This window comes from Lepidochelys olivacea, assembly GCF_965140295.1.
Source record: "Lepidochelys olivacea isolate rLepOli2 genome assembly, chromosome: 8".
NCBI classification, from domain to species: Eukaryota; Metazoa; Chordata; order Testudines; family Cheloniidae; genus Lepidochelys; species Lepidochelys olivacea.
In genome coordinates, this window is record NC_140418.1 from 79720485 (window position 1) to 79739386 (window position 18902).

An 18902-nucleotide genomic window follows, 5' to 3' on the forward strand; every position below is an offset into this window, starting at 1 on the left:
TTTTCTGAAGTGCATTTCTCTTGCTTGATTCAGTTTCATTCCCGTCAGCTATCACCACAATGCAGTGAGTCAGCTATAACTGTCTGTGATACCACAGAGCAAGTCAAAGTAATTGTGACAGAGCTGCACAATTTGAACAGATAAAACTGAAATTGTTCAACCAGAATGTTGATGGAATGAGGAATGTTTGAGGCAATGAGGAATGTTTCATATACACTCAAAGCCCCAGGCTGTAAGGTGCTGATTGCCAGTTGCGTCTATGAGAGCTCAGTGTGCTGAACAGAGTTGCTTGAATTATTTTAATTAATTTTTTTTGCAACAAAAGAATTTACTTTTGACAAAAGGGAAATTTTTGTGGGAAAATTTCAGTTATCATTTTTTTCTGGTTTTCATTGAAAAACAAAAACAACAAAGACAATCGACCCCTGAAAGCTAGATTTTTATTTATATATACATTCTGATTGTTTCTGTTTGCTTTTGACCACTGGGAACTTCAGTTTTCTGACAGAAACCTGAAAGACTCGATGACAAGTTCTGACACCACCAAAAAAATTTCATTTTTGTTGAATTTACTTGCAGAAATAAAAACACATTGCCTGACCAGCTCTAGTGCTAAGGAGCTTCAACTACCTTTGGGTCTAATCCAGCAAACTGATGAATGTCCCTCATGAGGTGTTAAACACCCTCAGCCTCCTGTAACAGGGTTCACTTGCAGTTTGGACACCTCCTGGTGGTTGCATCTGGGGATTAGCTCCATTCAAGTCAGACGCCCACTTCCGGCAGTTGTTCACACCATGTCACTCCTCTCTCTTTGCAATAACTCACCATACGAAGAACATGTAGGAAAGAAAACAGCACTATGACAACTGGAAGTTTGAACTTCATCCTCAAGTTCACATTAATCTTAGTAATTAATCTCAATAATAAAACAATTTGATTGATAGGTTTTAAAATATAAAATTAGTAGCAGCTGTGTTCTCAATATTACACTTAATGTAATGCATCTGTTGCAAAATCTATGGAACTAACCTATTTTCTCATTATCATATTGTATTCTATATGGAAGGAATAGGATTAATATACCATGTAAAGTGTATCGTCTGAACAGCATGATCAGTAATACAGAAAAAATTGCAACCTTATATTGGAGCTTGGAACCTTTTTTGTTCACATTGACATACAGATAAAGCAATTACAGTCAAAACTGTTTTAAAGAAAGCAACAAATATTGTCTCATTATTAGAGGTTTCCTTTTTATTAAAGGTGGGGCAGAATTGTACTGCAAACAGTTGGCAGTATTTTAGGGTAATTTATTGAGGCAGGAAGTTGCCTGTTTGAGATAGTCTCTTGTAGTGGTATCATTGTTCTACACCGTGCTACCTCAAGGACACTGAATATGTATCCTTAGCATTTCAGTAAGAAGTACAAGATGATGAAGAATACACTACAATATAGCACTTACATCTTATGCTATAGCACAAAGAAAGCAATGTAATACAGAGTGAACCTGCTGTAGACTTTTATAAATAGAGTATTTTCCTCCCATGCTATTTCCACTACCTCTCCTCTCCAGCAAGACTGATACCACCATTAGCCTCCCTATCACTCAGGCCAGTAATCTGATTGTTATCTTTGAAACCTCCTTCGCCTTCACTCCCCATATCCAGTGCTTCTGATCATAGAATCATAGAATATCAGGGTTGGAAGGGACCTCAGGAGGCCATCTAGTCCAACCCCCTGCTCAAAGCAGGACCGATCCCCGACTAAATCATCCCAGCCAGGGCTTTGTCAAGCCTGACCTTAAAAACTTCTAGGGAAGGAGATTCCACCACCTCCCTAGGTAACGCATTCCAGTGTTTCACCACCCTCCTAGTGAAAAAGTTTTTCCTAATATCCAACCTAAATCTCCCCCACTGCAACTTGAGACCATTACTCCTTGTTCTGTCATCCGCTACCACTGAGAACAGTCTAGATCCATCCTCTTTGGAACCCCCTTTCAGGTAGTTGAAAGCAGCTATCAAATCCCCCCTCATTCTTCTCTTCCGCAGACTAAACAATCCCAGTTCCCTCAGCCTCTCCTCATAAGTCATGTGTTCCAATCCCCTAATCATTTTTGTTGCCCTCCGCTGGACGCTTTCCAATTTTTCCACATCCTTCTTGTAGTGTGGGGCCCAAAACTGGACACAGTACTTCAGATGAGGCCTCACCAATGTCGAATAGAGGGGAACAATCACATACCTCGATCTGCTGGCGATGCCCCTGCTTATACATCCCAAAATGCCATTGGCCTTCTTGGCAACAAGGGCACACTGTTGACTCTTATCCAGCTTCTCGTCTACTGTAACCTCTAGGTCCTTTTCTGCAGAACTGCTGCCAAGCCATTCGGTCCCTAGTCTGTAGCAGTGCATTGGATTCTTCCGTCCTAAGTGCAGGACTCTGCACTTGTCCTTGTTGAACCTCATCAGATTTCTTTTGGCCCAACTATCCAATTTGTCTAGGTCCCTCTGTATCCTATCCCTACCCTCCAGCATATCTACCACTCCTCCCAGTTTAGTGTCATCTGCAAACTTGGTGAGGGTGCAATCCACACCATCCTCCAGATCATTTATGAAGATATTGAACAAAACCGGCCCCAGGACCGACCCTTGGGGCACTCCACTTGATACCGGCTGCCAACTAGACATGGAGCCATTGATCACTACCCGTTGAGGCCAACAATCTAGCCAGCTTTCTATCCACCTTATAGTCCATTCATCCAGCCCATACTTCTTTAACTTGCTGGCAAGAATACTGTGGGAGACCGTGTCAAAAGCTTTGCTAAAGTCAAGGAACAACATGTCCACTGCTTTCCCTTCATCCACAGAACCAGTTATCTCGCCATAGAAGGCAATTAGCTTAGTCAGGCATGACTTGCCCTTGGTGAATCCATGCTGACTGTTCCTGATCACTTTCCTCTCCTCTAAGTGCTTCAGAATTGATTCCTTGAGGACCTGCTCCATGATATTTCCGGAGACTGAGGTGAGGCTGACTGGCCTGTAGTTCCCAGGATCCTCCTCCTTCCCTTTTTTAAAGATGGGCACTACATTAGCCTTTTTCCAGTCATCTGGGACCTCCCCCGATCACCATGAGTTTTCAAAGATAATGGCCAATGGCTCTGCAATCACAGCCGCCAACTCCTTTAGCACTCTCAGATGCAGCGCATCTGGCCCCATGGACTTGTGCTCGTCCAGCTTTTCTAAATAGTCCCAAACCACTTCTTTCTCCACCGAGGGCTGGTCACCTTCTCCCCATGCTGTGCTGCCCAGTGCAGTAGTCTGGGAGCTGACCTTGTTCGTGAAGACAGAGGCAAAAAAAGCATTGAGTACGTTAGCTTTTTCCACATCCTCTGTCACTAGGTTGCCTCCTTCATTCAGTAAGGGGACCACACTTTCCTTGACTTTCTTCTTATTACTAACATACCTGAAGAAACCCTTCTTGTTACTCTTAACATCTCTTGCTAGCTGCAACTCCAGGTGTGATTTGGCCTTCCTGATCTCACTCCTGCTAGCCCGAGCAATTTATTATACTCATTTTATTATACTGATTATTATAATCATATTATACTGATTTTTATACTCATCCCTGGTCATTTGTCCAATCTTCCACTTCTTGTAAGCTTCTTTTTTGTATTTAAGAGCAGCAAGGATTTCACTGTTAAGCCAAGCTGGTCACCTGCCATATTTACTATTCTTTCTACACATTGGGATGGTTTGTCCCTGTAACCTCAATAAGGATTCTTTAAAATACAGCCAGCTCTCCTGGACTCCTTTCCACCCCATGTTATTCTCTCAGGGGATCTTGCCCATCAGTTCCTTGAGGGAGTCAAAGTCTGCTTTTCTGAAATCCAGGGTCTCTATTCTGCTGCTCTCCTTTCTTCCTTGTGTTAGGATCCTGAACTCGACCATTTCATGGTCACTGCCTTCCAGGTTCCCATCCACTTTTGCTTCCCCTACTAATTCTTCCCGGTTTGTGAGCAGCAGGTCAAGAAGAGCTCTGCCCCTAGTTGGTTCCTCCAGCACTTGCACCAGGAAATTGTCCCCTACATTTTCCAAAAACTTCCTGGATTGCCTGTGCACCGCTGTATTGCTCTCTCAGCAGATATCAGGGTGATTGAAGTCTCCCATGAGAACCAGGGCCTGCGATCTAGTAACTTCTGCGAGTTGCCGGAAGAAAGCCTCGTCCACCTCATCCCCCTGGTCTGGTGGTCTATAGTAGACTCCCACCACAACATCAACTACTGTTGCTTCTTTCTGGATATTATTGAAAAAAATCCATCTTTTGCTTTCTTTCATGATGCTCTAACCACTCTCCCACACCCTTATCAACTCCCACCTGTTGACGACTGCAATCTCCTCCTCCTAACCTCATCCCCTACAGATCCCCATTGTGCTGCTGATCCTCAAGCTCAAACTTTTTGTCCTTGCTTTCAAGCTCTTACAGCATATAGCCCCTTGTGACATCCCCCAGGGTACAATCTGGACTGTTGAACCGTTGTGTCCCTTTAACCCTCCAGCCCAGGGTGCCTTTCACACTGCTTTGCTAACGACAAGCAGCCTCTCAATGCTCTGCTCACACACAGCCATTAGCATTTAAAGTCATTCCTAGCAAAGTTACATTAATGCTCTCCCAGCCACTCCTGAACTACATACAGGGCAACACCTGCAAATTCCCCAACCCCAGTTTTGCATCCCAGGAATGTGCATCTTATACTGCTCAGTAGACCTCTGTGCAGTATAAGCTCATATTGGTCTGACATTCCAAACAGTAATGTTTAGATGCACCAGCCTTGTTGGTTCAAGTGGAGTCCTGAAGCACTTCAATACAAATATTCACTGGATTAGGTAAAAGAATAAAATGTTTAGTAACTAGAGAAAAATGTATTTGAAGTGATTATAAGTGATAAAGGCATAAAAGTCAGAACTGGTTACACAGGGGATAAAACTGCAAACTAATTCCTAAACTTTACCAAGCTAAATAAGATTTGAAATCAAAAAGGTTTCTCTCACCCAAAAACTTTCAGGAGTCCATACTAACTGGAACGACTACCAATGAGGACCACTCCCCTCAATCCAATGATGCTCCTATTGTCTTTCAAGTTATCTCACTGCTGTAAGTAGAGATGGGGGAGGAGAGGTGACGAGGTGGTCACTGTCTCTCTTTTTAATACTCTGACCCTTTGTACTGGAAAAGTCTTTGCTGGGTCATAGGGTCAGCAGTTCCATTGCCAGCTGTCCTTCACATGAATTGTAAATACTTTGTTTACAACTCCCCTGCTGGTGAATCTTCAATTAAACAGTTAGTGATGAAGGCCAAACTTAATTTCCAATATTGCGGAAATTGCAGATCCTCCAGTATTAGGCTTCCCCCGCAATTTTGATTTTAATTAGCTTACTTTGCACAGTCCACAATTTTGCATACATTTTGACAATTGCAACACACACTTTTTTCCCCATTAGTGCAGTAGAACCTCATTTATCTGAGCTGACAGCAGCTGGGGCTCAGGCTACCAGCCCTGTGCATGCAGTGCTTGGACTGTCAGCCCTGGGCATTGATGACTACAATATAGTTGCAGAAAAATGTCTGGTTATTAAAAAAATTAGCAGGCATAACATAATACTTGAGTGTTTATATTGTTCCAGAAAACTTTTCTTAAACAAATAAATCTTCTCTGGCTTTTCCAAATTACCACAATTAATAAAGGTCAATTATTACTTTTCTTCAATTTTCCATGTCTTGTCCGCAACTCAGTTGCAATTATTTGACAATCATCGTGTGATTCAAGTAGGATCTTAGTAATGACTCTTTAGCATCCTGCTGATGTGCAAATGTGTCTTTGTCTCTGAAAAACGAGTTTGAGCCTGCTTTTCTAACTTTGTAACATGTTACTGTAAAATCATTGCTATACAGTAGTCTCATAACTTTACATACAAAGTTGCCACACACATTTTACCAAGATAATAATGTTCAGCAGCTTATGAGCTTTCAAATGATACCACATGAGGTATACTTTGTACACACAAGGCATACTTTGTACAAGATATATCAAAACCATATAAAAGTGGTGAAAATGGAGAACAGAGTATCCCATGGGGCACAGTGTGTCACAAACCTGCCTAAATATCTCACCTGATCTTCCTCTGATTTCTTGTCTGTACCCTCTGCTTTGCCCATCTGATACCCCTTTTGTCTGTTTTTCAACAGCGCAAATCCCTCCCTCCATTCTGCCCCATATGCTTGGCATACCTTTTTGAAATCCATTTGTCAAACCTCCATCCTTGATCCATTCAAATCACTACTTAAGACTCTATGATCTCCCAAAATCCCACCCACCCAACCCACCTTTTTTGGACTAGTAAATATTTGTGTGCCTAACTTGAGTAACTATATCCTCATATATTGGTAACATGAGTCTTTTCTGACCACCTCTTTTCCTGGTGTATGTTATAGTCTCATTTGTGTGACAGATCTACCACTTACACAGCAAGGTCTTTGGAGTAAAGACTTGTGATTTACACCTTTTCTGTGAAGTTCTCAGCTCACTGTGGACGCTTTGAAATAATGACTAATAATAATTATAATATGTTCTTTTAAATACTTACTTGGGTTGTTACTAGAAACCTCAGCAGTAACTGAAAACCATAAATATATTTTTTAAAGGTAACAGGGAAAAAATGCCAACCAGAAAAATAAGCCAAGTTAATATGTAGAATGAAAACCCTGGTCTGAGAAATAAGTGTGTTCTAGGGAGTTAGTAGCTTTGAAATAATGCAAGACCCTACTGCTTCTGCTTCTATTTTGTTGCTATTACAAATTTGGGGAGAGGTTTAAAAGGATTTTGACACCTTTTGGCTGGTTGCATTAATTATTTCCAGGAGCAAGCCAGAAAATGAGAGAGTAGATCTGAGCTAATGGCATGGCTTGATTCTCCAGAGTGTGGGATGATTTCAGCTTCAGGGAGATAAATCCAGAGTCACTCCATCAAACACTTTGCAGTCACTTAGATTTACAGCCTGGAGTGTTTGTTACTCAAACATCTGAGCAATGTGCTGAGAGAGACATAATATCTTGTCTCATTGTTTCCTTTTCCTCTCCTATTTGTTGTATTCATTGATTGTCTCTTGTCTTATACTTAGATTGTACACTCCATGGGGCAGGGACTGTCTGTTTTTATGTGTTTGCATAGTGTGTAGCACAGTGGGGTCCTGTTTCATGATTAGGGTCCCTGGGTACTACCACAATACAAATAATAAACAATAATAATCATCATCATCATAATGGGCCTGATTCATCAGTGTATAATTTCTGTTTTAAGCTGGTGTAACTCCATGGATTTCAGGCTAACATGTGACACTCCATTGATCTCAATGGCATAACAATGAATATAAACCAAAAGTAACACAGTGGTGAATCAAGTCTAATAGCCATAGTGGCACATTATATCTCTCCTTTGTCAAACGGAATGTTTGTTCCAGACAATGGACAGATTACATGGGGTATTTGTACAGTGTCCAGTGCAACAGGGCCTATAACAGTTGAGGCCTCTTCAATAAAAACATTAAATACCACGGCTACTATTAATAACAGTATCTCCTTAAAATGGTTTCTTTCTTCTTGCCAGAACCTCACACCTTCTCCTGGGTGTTACCTTACTTACTGTAGCATTCCAGGATAAACACAAAAATAAAATGATCGCCATTGATAAAGAAACAGGTATTTGATCCAGCGGAGCCTGGCTCTGGCTTCCTTTATAATTGTGATTTCCATTGAGTAAGAAATGCTTGTGTTTTCACTGCAGAATGAAGATGTGGAAGTCCTGAATTCTGTGTATGGAAAGAACGTGATTAAACTCCTTCGCATTAGAAGAGATGACAAGAAACACTTCATTAAAGAAGTGAACGCTTGCGTACATATTAGACTGAATTCTGTCAATGAGTACTTGCATGGAGACAATTCTGCTGTTATCCCTACCGACACCATAAAGAACATCGTCTTAGCTTTGGCAAAATGCAAAGGGGTATTTTTAAATTATTTTATTTAGTATTGTACTGACTGGTATTTATGATGCTGTCCAAGATTTATTTGGAAGTGGTCATTGTACTTATTTTCTATTGTCAACATATTTCAAAAGATCCTCTCTCCTCTTTCATTGCCTGTTCTATCCCCTTCCAAAGCTCACCCAGGTCGAGAAGCTCTTTTCCAGGCCAAAGTTGAAGAGAGTTTGGCTGAATGCAAAATTCCTACTCCCTTTCATATATTTTTCTTGCTTTCTGCTTTCCAGTTTGGCACTGAAGCTCCCTTCAAGATTTTGAACTGGATCTTTCCTTTTTCCAGTACTAATTTTTCATAGACACCCTTGACTTTCTCATGTGGTATGCGGTGCACAAGTGTGGATAATTTTTATTTTATACGTGGAAGACATTTTTAGTTTTGGTTGATACCCTCTCCCCCATCATGAATCTTTTTTGCATTTGGACCTCTTGGATCTGATACCCCTGAACTTTGGAAAAGTATGAATCCAGTTCTGAATCTTAAACTTGGAATTTGGGTCCCTCTTCAGTTTTCTGGTGCAGTCTTTTGTCTGACAAAGCCAGCACTGATCTCAAACATGTCTTCAGGTACCTTTTGTAGTAGGACAGCTGTTCACTCTTTAATAATAAATAAATAATAATAATACCTAGCTCTTATATAGTGCTTTCCATCAGCAGATCTCAAAAAGCTTTACAAAGAAAATAAGTATCATTACCCCCGGTTCAGTGGCTTCAGCTGTTCTTTTAATCTGCTAATTCCATATAGCCTAATTATACCACACTATGGACCAAATTCTCAGTCTTATTATGAAATCCCATCTTTACCTTTTAGTGTTCTTCAGTTTTTATTGTTCAATGAGACCACCTACCAGGAATGTTCTGGTATTACATTTTCTAAGGATCAGGTACCAGTGGTGGCTTCTCTCAATCCAATCATTCTACTCTGCCCTCTCCTTTCCTTTGTGTGGTGATACTATACCTAAGGAAAAAGGGATCTCTGATGAATGTGACTCTTTAGCTCCTATTGTAGTTTACAGTGCATGCTGACCAGGTGGTTAGAAAGACAGTCTTTATAAACTCAGAATTGAATGGCATCCATATCAGCCACAACATCTATTTTCACTCAAAATATTTACAATGATCCAGACAAACTGTGCAAGTTGTATTCTGTATGCCAATATACATTAGATAATTGGTGCTCTCTAATGTGTTATTTGTTTTCTTAGATCCAAACTATAGAACAATTTGCCCTGGATATCTGCAATCACTTCCTGTCATCATATTGTCACGTGGTGTACATCAAGGCCTATGTTCAAGAGGTACCATGGCGGCGTCTAGAAAAGGTATATAAAAATACTAGGACTGTCAAATGATTAAAAAAAATGAATCATGATTAATCGCACTATTAAACAATAATAAGAATACCATTTATTTAAATGTTTTTGGATGTTTTCTACATTTTAAAATATATTAACTTCAATTACAACACAGAATACAAAGTGTACAGTGCTCACTTTATATTTATTTTTATTACAAGTATTTGCACTGTAAAAAAAGAAAAGAAATAGTATTTTTCAATTCACCTAATACAAGTACTGAAGTGCAATCTCTTTATAATGAAAGTTGAAGTTACAAACATAGAATTATGTTAAAAAAACTGCATTAAAAATAAAACAATGTAAAATTTTAGAGCCTGCAAGTCCACTCAGTCCTACTTCTTGTTCAGCCAATCGCTCAGACAAACAAGTTTGTTTACATTTGGAGGAGATAATGCTGCCCGCTTCTTTTTTACAATGTCACCTGAAAGTGAGAGCAGGCGTTCTCATGGTACTGTTGTACCTGGTGTCACAAGATATTTATGTGTCAGATGCGCTAAAGATTCATGTGTCCCTTCATGCTTTACCACCATTCTAGGGGATATGCATCCATGCTGATGACAGGTTCTGCTCAATAACAATCCAAAGCAGTGTGGACCGACTCACGTTCATTTTCATTATCTGAGTCAGATGCCACCAGCAGAAGGTTGATTTTCTTTTTTGGTTGTTCGGGTTCTGTAGTTTCTGCATTGGAGTGTTGCTCTTTTAAGACTTCTGAAACCGTGCTCCACACCTCATCCCTCTCAGATTTTGGAAGGCACTTCAGATTCTTAAACCTTCGGTGGAGTGCTGTAGCTATCTTTAGAAATCTCACATTGGTACCATCTTTGCATTTTTGTCAAATCTGCAGTGAAAGTGTTTTTAAAATGAACAATATATGCTGGGTCAGAATCCAAAACTGCTGTAACATGAAATATATGGCAGAATGCAGGTAAAACAGAGCAGGGGACATACAATTCTCCCCCAAGGAGTTCAGTCACAAATTTAATTAACACATTATTTTTTTTAATGAGCGTCATCAGCATGGAAGCATGTCTTCTGGAATGGTGGCCAAAGCATGAAGGGGCATAAGAATGTTTAGCATATCTGGCATGTAAATACCTTGCAATGCCGGCTACAAAAGTGCCATGCAAATGCCTGTTCTCACTTTCAGGTGTCATTGTAAACAAGAAGCGAGCAGCATTATCTCCTGCAAATGTAAACAAACTTGTTTGTCTGAGCGATTGGCTGAACAAGAAGTAGGACTGAATGGATTTGCAGGCTCTGAAGTTTTACATTGTTTTGTTTTTGTGTGCAGTTATGTAGCCAAAAAAGAGAAAGAAAAAAAATCTACTTTTTACGTTGCACTTTCATGACAAAGAGATTGCACTACACTGCTTGTATGAGGTGAATTGAAAAATACTATTTCTTTTGTTTATCATTTTTACAGTGCAGATATTTGTAATAAAAATAATATACACTTTGATTTCAATTGCAACACAGAATACAATATATATAAAAATGTAGAAGAACATTCAAAATATTTAATACATTTCAATTGGTATTCTATTGTTTAAAAGTGCAATTAAAACTGTGATTGAGATTAATTTTTTTAATCATGATTAATTTTTTTGAGTTAATCGCCTGATTTAACTGTGACTAATCGACATCCCTAAACATTACTAGTGTGTTCTTCTGGATGTTTCTTTCTCAGTTCATTTTTTAAAAGTTATATTACAATGCATTACAGTTTTACTTACAACTGTGTTTTAAACCTGTAGAATGGAATTCCCCATGTCCATTCCTTTATCTGTGTTCCTGAAGGAATTCGCTTTTGTGAAGCTGAACAGTGTCAGAATGGTGAGAAAATAATTGCTAATTTTCCTTCAGCATCATTACTCCTTCCTTAATGTCTCTATTGATTAAAGACAAACATAGGTTTAGAGATAGCTGCAGGAGTTAAAGGCTTGGAACATTATCAAAGATTCTCCACAGTGCTAAAACAAAGAAAGGGGCACCCTCAAAGTTTTTAAAATGGGTTTGATCCTTTGTCCTTGCTCATTGAATCATGGGTGAGCAGAATCCAGCCTTATATTTATAGAGTTCTCCTAAACACGTAATAATTACAATTGTTCACAAAGCATTACTATTACATAAACTCACAGGACTGAACTGGCTTCTGAAAATGCCCTGCTTCAACTAATACATCGCAGTATAGCCTATAGTTTGAATATTAAAGTTACTCTAGCAGTCAGTACACTCCCAAAGACATAGTATTTTAGTCCAACTGCCTAATTTACGGTAACACTGCAAAACCCCTAGAATATGCTTTGGCTTTGCTTCTAAAAAGATTGAATTTCTGCATTACAAATTAGGCCAAGCTGTTAGAGGACCTCAGCCTAACCTCTAAAATTGCACCCACATCTCGGTGCAAGCAATATTTCATGTGTAAACACTAAAGTGTGTGTGTGTGTGTGCAAATTCTGAATTCCTTGCATAACCAAAACTCCCACTGAGTTCAGTGAGAGTTTTGGAGTGTTCAAGTACTGTAGGATTTAAAGCTGCACCTACATATGTAAACTAGCATGTCAGATGTCTAGTTACCAATTTGAATCTACAAATTCCACCTCATTGCTCTGACTGTCAACAAGAATGCCAGTTAGATCCAAATTTTGTTTTATGTAACATGAGGATATAATGCCAGGAACTGGACTGAGATCACTACAGTGTTAAGCACAATGGGACCAGAGTTTCTAGGCACTGCTGAGATAGAAATAGTAACAATAGGCTCCTTAGTACTGAACAATCATCAGATAGTAACAACTTTTAATTGCTACTGACTGAGGCTGTATTCAAATTCATAATCGAGAGATGAAAGGTTCTGTAGCTCATTACCAGTCTTATGACCCTGAAGTCCCCTTCCTGGTTCACAGGGTTGTTAGAATTGAAAGGCACTTGTATGGGTTATATAGCATGTCTCCTGGTATCTTGGCACAACTCATTTCCTTTGTGAACAGCAAAAAGCTCTGAAAGGCTCATTCTGAGTGTTTTTTCTAATATTTCTACCAGTAGAACAGGCAGCATCAGACACAAATTTCCAGTGAATTTTGGCCTCAGTTTTCTATAGGTAGAGATGTTTTATGATCCTAAGACATTTAACCAATGCCACATTTTTGGCAGCATGAGCAACTCGGACTTGGGTTTCCACATCCTTTCTTAACTTTTGCAAGGAAATTAAAAGAGAAACCTGAATGAAATTAAAGAGTTTGTATCATTTTCTGGAAAAGCTCCTGCTTTTAATACACTGATAGTATCTCATATTTTTCAGTGTCTAAAGACTCATCACCAAACCTTGTACACCACATGCATAAAAGCTGTGAATGTTTGCCTGAGGGAGCAGTCTGTCCCTTAAGGATCGTGGTGCCTACAGGGTCAGTCCATCCCTGTTACGTGGCATTGCCTTTTAAGATTTTGAACGGTCCAAAGTATATATAAGGACCTAGGAGACATTGATAGAGCAGAAGCAGTGCCAGGAATAAATGGTGCTTGGGAGGAAATGCCATCATGCTGCTTTTAGGGGCGCAAGAGCCTTGCAGAGTGGGTGGGGCAAATCATTTCACACAACCAATTGGGGATGAACTGGGAGAAAGGAACCAGCATAAATTCTGCCTCCTCCCTCATAGGAGGGCAGATAGCAGATGGAGAAGGCTGACCTGCTGAACACACTGAGCCTGAGGACTGATTGGGGGAAAAAGAGGCCAGCTGATGGAGAACCTGGTTAGGGCTCTACAGCTGGCTAAAGTACAACCAAGCCCCAAGGAGGAGAGTGGGAACTCATGTTTAAGGAGAGACGGAGGGACTGGCTACCTAATGTGAGCCAGGGCCTGAATGAGCTCTTCCCCGTCATCTATTAATAAACTGGGGAAAGTACTTCAGAAGCAGATGGCACTTGCATAGACACACCTATTGTGTCTAGGTGATCAGCAGACATACTGGCTTTGCCAAAGTGATCAGTTTTGGCTGTTCTGGGTTAAAATTCAGTGTAGTCTTGAGTGAAGGGGTAATGAAATGTTATCCTTATTGTACGACTAAAGGGCAGCAGAACTGAACTCAACATGCCTCAGTTGCGGGGGACTTACTTGCACTCCACTCACAAGCAGGAGGTAGTGATGCCAAATCCAAGTGAAAGTGAGCGGGTGATGGGATAACTGGTGGTGGTGCAGACTTTGTTTAAAGAGTCCTAGATACCATTTGATTCTTTCCCTCTGGTGTTTAAAGACAGAGCTGATCAGACTCAAATTAGAGTCTGTGTTTCTGTTCAATGATCACTAGAATTGAAATCACTGATCAGTTTTGGGGGCCGAGCCTTAGACCCGGTGTGGGGATAGTGTTGTAATTAAAGATAACACAGAGGATGCAGCAGAAGTGAGGTTCCCCACCACACACTGATACCACTAAGAACTGGGCTAAGCAGTGTAACCTCAGAACACTACATCGCAGCTAGTGGAAAAGGTGCGAGCAGCAAGCAGAAGCAGGGTCTGCGGTGTGCAGCAGTAAATGTGGTGGCCATCAGGAGCAGCAATGGTGAGCAGTGGCAGCAGCAGAGGCATTGCTTGACACCCACACCCTTTCTGGGGTGGGAGGTGAATCCTGGTGAATGCACCCCTGAATTTGGGGATGTTACTGATTTTGGACGACCAGCCATGAGCAGGGTGCAGCAGAGGGAAAGGGGAGTAGTGTGTTAAAGGGACAGTTGTCAGAATTTCACAAAGCAAGGTCTGAAACTGAGGCAAAGGACACTGCCCACAATACTGTGGGTTGGGTATTTACATACGGCGTGCATACTTCTGAATCTTTGTTGTTGTTTTTCCCCAAATTAATACTACGTTCCCTGTTCCTTTTAATAAAAGTTTCCTTTCCAGACGTAGTACTTGCGAGTGGGGAAGTATTATCTCTCAGCAGAACCCAGGTATGGCGTTTAGTTTTCCCAGATTTCTGGGTGAGTGCTCGAGACAGTTCTGTTTTGTAATGTTAACAGGAACTCTAGATATTGAACCTGGCCCTTGTTGCTGTTGCCTGGCAGAAGGGTTACATTTACAAGCCAGCTCCAAGCAGGAGAGCTGAGGATTCCTGTTTTGAGAAAGTAACCATCTGAAGCACAACCTCAGGTCCTCAAAGGGGATGGGGGGGGGGAGGGACTCTTGAACAAGGACAAGACCTGACCAGGACTCTTACATGAATCCAGAGTGGGGTGACTTATGGTGACTAGTGAAGTAAGTTACAGTCTGTAGAAAGACTTAATAAATTAGATCCCAGGATGGGGGTACATGTTTTGAACCAACCCAAGTTTGTATAATTGATTGAAAGAACCTGAAGGGGTGCTGAGTGCATTGCACCTGCAGGGCCACAAAAGGTCATGCTGAAGGGAACACCCGATGAGAGTTTGCAAACAAAAAGCATGTACCAGAACTCACTAAAATTACTTCCCTTCAATTTTCAGTCTCGCTATCATGCAGCCCTTTAATAATTTTCTCTGGATTTTCCACATATGAGAAGAATAACATCAGAGATGGTTTTCAACCATTTCCTTTTTACTTTCTTGCAAGATAATTATCTCTATCTTTAATGTTCCTCCTACACACCTATTAACTAGACTTTGAAATTTACCTCTCAGGCAACCCTTACATTTCACCCTTTCACTCTGCTAGTAAAAAGAGCTCTGTGAGAATTAATATGATCATCATAAGCATATTTCATTATCAACTTATCGAATGTTAACAAGCACAAAGCTACTGTGAGTCAATAAAGGTCTTGGTTAATTTAATTGATTCAATATCTGGCAACTGAAAAGATAACATAAAAATTATATATACTGATAGCATAAAATAAGGTATTTTATCTTTTGATAAACATTGCATAGGTGCTCGGTCACCCATTGTAATGAGCTTAAGACAGTGGTCCCTAAACTTTTGAGGGTTGCACCCCCTTACCCTATTAGTGCCCCCTACTCTAACCCCTCCGGAGCCAGGCCGGGGGGGACCACGGACAGGAGCACGGGGTCTGAGGCTGGGGCCGCAGCAGGGGGTGGGTCTGGGGCCGGGCCATGGCCAGGGGTGGAGGCAGGAGCGGAGCCGCAGCTAGGTTGTGGTGGGGTCTGGCATCCAGGCCCGTGGGCATCCTGGTCTTGGCCCCAGACCTGGAACAGAGCTGCGGCCAGCGGCTGAGGCTGGTGCAGGGCCGGGAGCAGAGCTGCACTAAGGCTGGGGACAGGGTCAGGTGCAGGGCTGGGAGAGGGGGATGCAGTTGGGGGCAGGACCAGAGGAGAGGTGGAAGTGGGGAGGGACTGGGTGGCGCTCCCTCCCCACCCCTTGTGGGAACTGGTCTGGGCCCCGCTGGGTCCCCCCCAACATTCCACCATGCCCCTTTGGGGGGCACACCCCACAGTTTGGGGTCCTCTGGCTTAAGACAATAGATATATAAAATATCTATATACCAGGTTACAGGGGAGCTCCTTAAACTGAGGCAGTGATACTTGACAGTAAGATACATACATTAGGAGTTTCATTGCTCATGCCTCCAGTGTATGACGACTTACATAGCACTGACTAAACTCCTCAAGTCCTGTCCCAGCATGCATAAGGCTCTGTATGAAACCTGGGAAGTATTACTGAGGGCAGTCTTTTCTTTAATTGCTTCAATGTCCTGGTAAGAAATAGAGGGGAATCCCCTGGAAATTAGAGATACAACTCCTTAGACAAGTTTAAAACAACAACAAAAATAATGCAAAGAATAAAAATGAGAGGAAATCTGTATCTGCAAAATAAAATGTGACTATTATTTCAGATGGGGCAATCCATTTTAAGTATCTCCTGTATCAAGTGGCCAATTTTTTAAAATTAAGAAATCCTATTACAGGCTATTCTTTAAATATTGTCTTATAATGGCAAGAGCTCATACAAGTAAGGAAGAGTGAATCGGACCCTATTCTGGCTTGCACATTATCATCAGAATAACTAAGACCCAGCTGCAGAATCTACGTTATTAAAAAATTCACAGTCAGAAAGAACACAGCTTGCCTTTCAGATTCCACACAAAGCTGGCAGCTAGGAAATGCTCTTTTTCAACTGACCAAACGTAGTGTCAAAATCACTGACAGAGAATAAGTATGAAAATTCAGTATCAGAAGATTCTTTTTCCTAATTAAAATGTCAAATTTTAGTAAAAAATTTTTTTTGTTTGTTTTCAGCAAAAAGTTTTCAACAAAAACAAAATTTTGTATGGAAAGCAGATACTTTTCATGAAAAAATTTGTTTTGACAAAACCTCAATTTTCTGTCAAAAAACAGTGTTGATGGAAAACTTTCAACCATCCCTACTCATGATGCCATTTTTATATAATCACTTTTCAGAGCATAAGCACCTTGAAAGACTATATCTCCTGGACAATCTCCTGAGCCAGCAGAAAGAAGTTTATCCTTATCTGATGTAGATAAATAGACTCCCTTTTGGACCTGTACAGTCTCAGTTTTGGAGAAATCTTGGTGTAGTCATAAGGCTGGTTTCACATGCCATACAGACGTGATATTGCTATGTATGTGGGGCATGTGTTTTTCCAATGCTTAAAAAAATGAAATACTTCTCAACCATCACTAGTGATAACTCTCAAGTATCCTAATAGAAAGATTTGTGACACATCAACTATTCACACACATGAAACAGGTTTGATTGTTACCTGGGACCAAACCAAAAAACTAGCTTCTCTTGCTCAGAAAAATTCTTCATTGCATAGAGAAACAAAAGTTAAATTTTCAGTTATCAGTGTAACCCAAAGGAGTAGACACATGACATTTCCCAGTGTGATAATCCAAAAGAGCATCTCAAATAAAAAGTCAAGAGTTCTTCTGGTTGTTATTCAGAAGAAAGCTGTGATCCTCACAATGCTACAGGGAACTGCAGTAGTAAGTTTTAGATGTAGCGGTCAAAACTGAAAGTACCTACTGTCAACTTGAAGCTGCGGGTACAAAAAACAGTGTCTGCAAGTTATCAAAACTGCAAGAGTTCACAGTGGCTGCTTGCCCACAAATCTACCACATGCAGAACTCACACGGAGATAGATGTGAAAGGGTTCCAGTCTATATATAGTAGATTTCCTACAATACTCCCTGTTATTACATAGGAAAAAACTGACCTCATCGTTCTCTTAGGCCACATCACTTATGGCTCAATTCAGTTCCCTCTGAAGTCAATGGGAGTCCTTCCATTGCCTTCAATAAGCGCTGAAACAAGTCCTAGCTCTGTCTAAGGCTTTGTTTACACTACAAAGTTAGGCCAACATAAGCCCCCTTGCATCAACCTATTTGTGCATGTGTCTACACTAAAATTTGTCTCCCATTGACATAAGCACTCCATTACAGCAATGCAGTAAAACCATCTCCCTGAGCAGCATGAACCATGGTCATGCAGTGTGAGTGTAGACACTATGTGACCTGGGTCAACCCTAACAATTCTCCAACAGCTGTCCCACAACGCCTTATTCCCTGAGACACAGACCACTTTGGTCACAATTGTGAACTCCACTGCCTATGGATCACAGAGACTGGAAGCCTCCCCCACTTCATGTATTTTTGAAATGCCTTTTCCTTATTACCCAGCTGACCATGTTGGGTCTACACATTAGACAGGGTCCTGCCTGGAGTAGACAGGAGATCCTGGATCTCCTGGGTGTGGGGAGAAGAGGCTGTGCAAGCACAGCCATGGACCAGCCACAGAAACATGGACATCTGCCAGTACATTGTACAGGGGATGCAGGCAAAGAGGTATGACGGGGACCAGGAGCAACACTGCATGAAAGCAAAGTAACAGCACCTGGTATACCACAAGGTCAGGGAGTGCAACAATTGATCTGGTGCTGAGCTGCTACTTTTACGATGAGATGTATGTCATACTTGGCCAAGACCCTACCAGCGTGCTGCAGACCACCATGGATACCTTGGAGGAGCCTGAGACAGAGATCCCAGCCTTGAACTGTGAGCAGGTGGAGAAGAAGTGGGGAGATGCAGCAGGGGTGCTTCAGCCATGCCCCAAGCCAGGACCTGTTTGAGATTCTGGCACAGTCTAGACAGTCCCATCAGCTAAGTACGGATGAACTGAAGAAGGGGAAGGGATCTTGGGTAAGCATGTTCATGCATTTTCTTTACAATGTTTAAGTTTAAAGATGGTACCAAGCCCATCCATCCCCAAGCTAATAAGGCACAGGTATCATCTTTTCATCATTTTACTTGTAGAAGAAGAAGCAAAAGGTATAACAAAGGTAGGAGTTGGTACATGCTTTCATTGGCAGGGGGCAGGCAAAGCAGTTTTTTTAATGTACCCTTTTCCGACACCACTCCATGACAAGTTTGGCTGGCACCATTGCAGTATACCGGCTAGCAGCATATCGGCTCAGGTGACTTTGGGACACCAGTAGCAGCTGTGGTCTCTGT

At 41.2% G+C, this 18902-nt stretch overlaps 2 protein-coding genes across 3 annotated transcripts in view; one reads left to right on the plus strand and one right to left on the minus strand.

Annotated features, from left to right (window-relative positions):
* LOC311524724 (uricase-like) overlaps positions 1-18902 on the plus strand; it is a 33206-nt gene that overhangs the window by 8488 nt on the left and 5816 nt on the right. The window contains exons 2-4 of the mRNA XM_084636114.1: positions 7835-8053; positions 9293-9409; positions 11203-11281. Of these exons, the coding sequence (XP_084492240.1) occupies positions 7835-8053; positions 9293-9409; positions 11203-11281 (415 nt within the window). The remainder of the gene's footprint in view (positions 1-7834; positions 8054-9292; positions 9410-11202; positions 11282-18902) is intronic.
* SAMD13 (sterile alpha motif domain containing 13) overlaps positions 1-18902 on the minus strand; it is a 65652-nt gene that overhangs the window by 1184 nt on the left and 45566 nt on the right. The window lies entirely within an intron of this gene.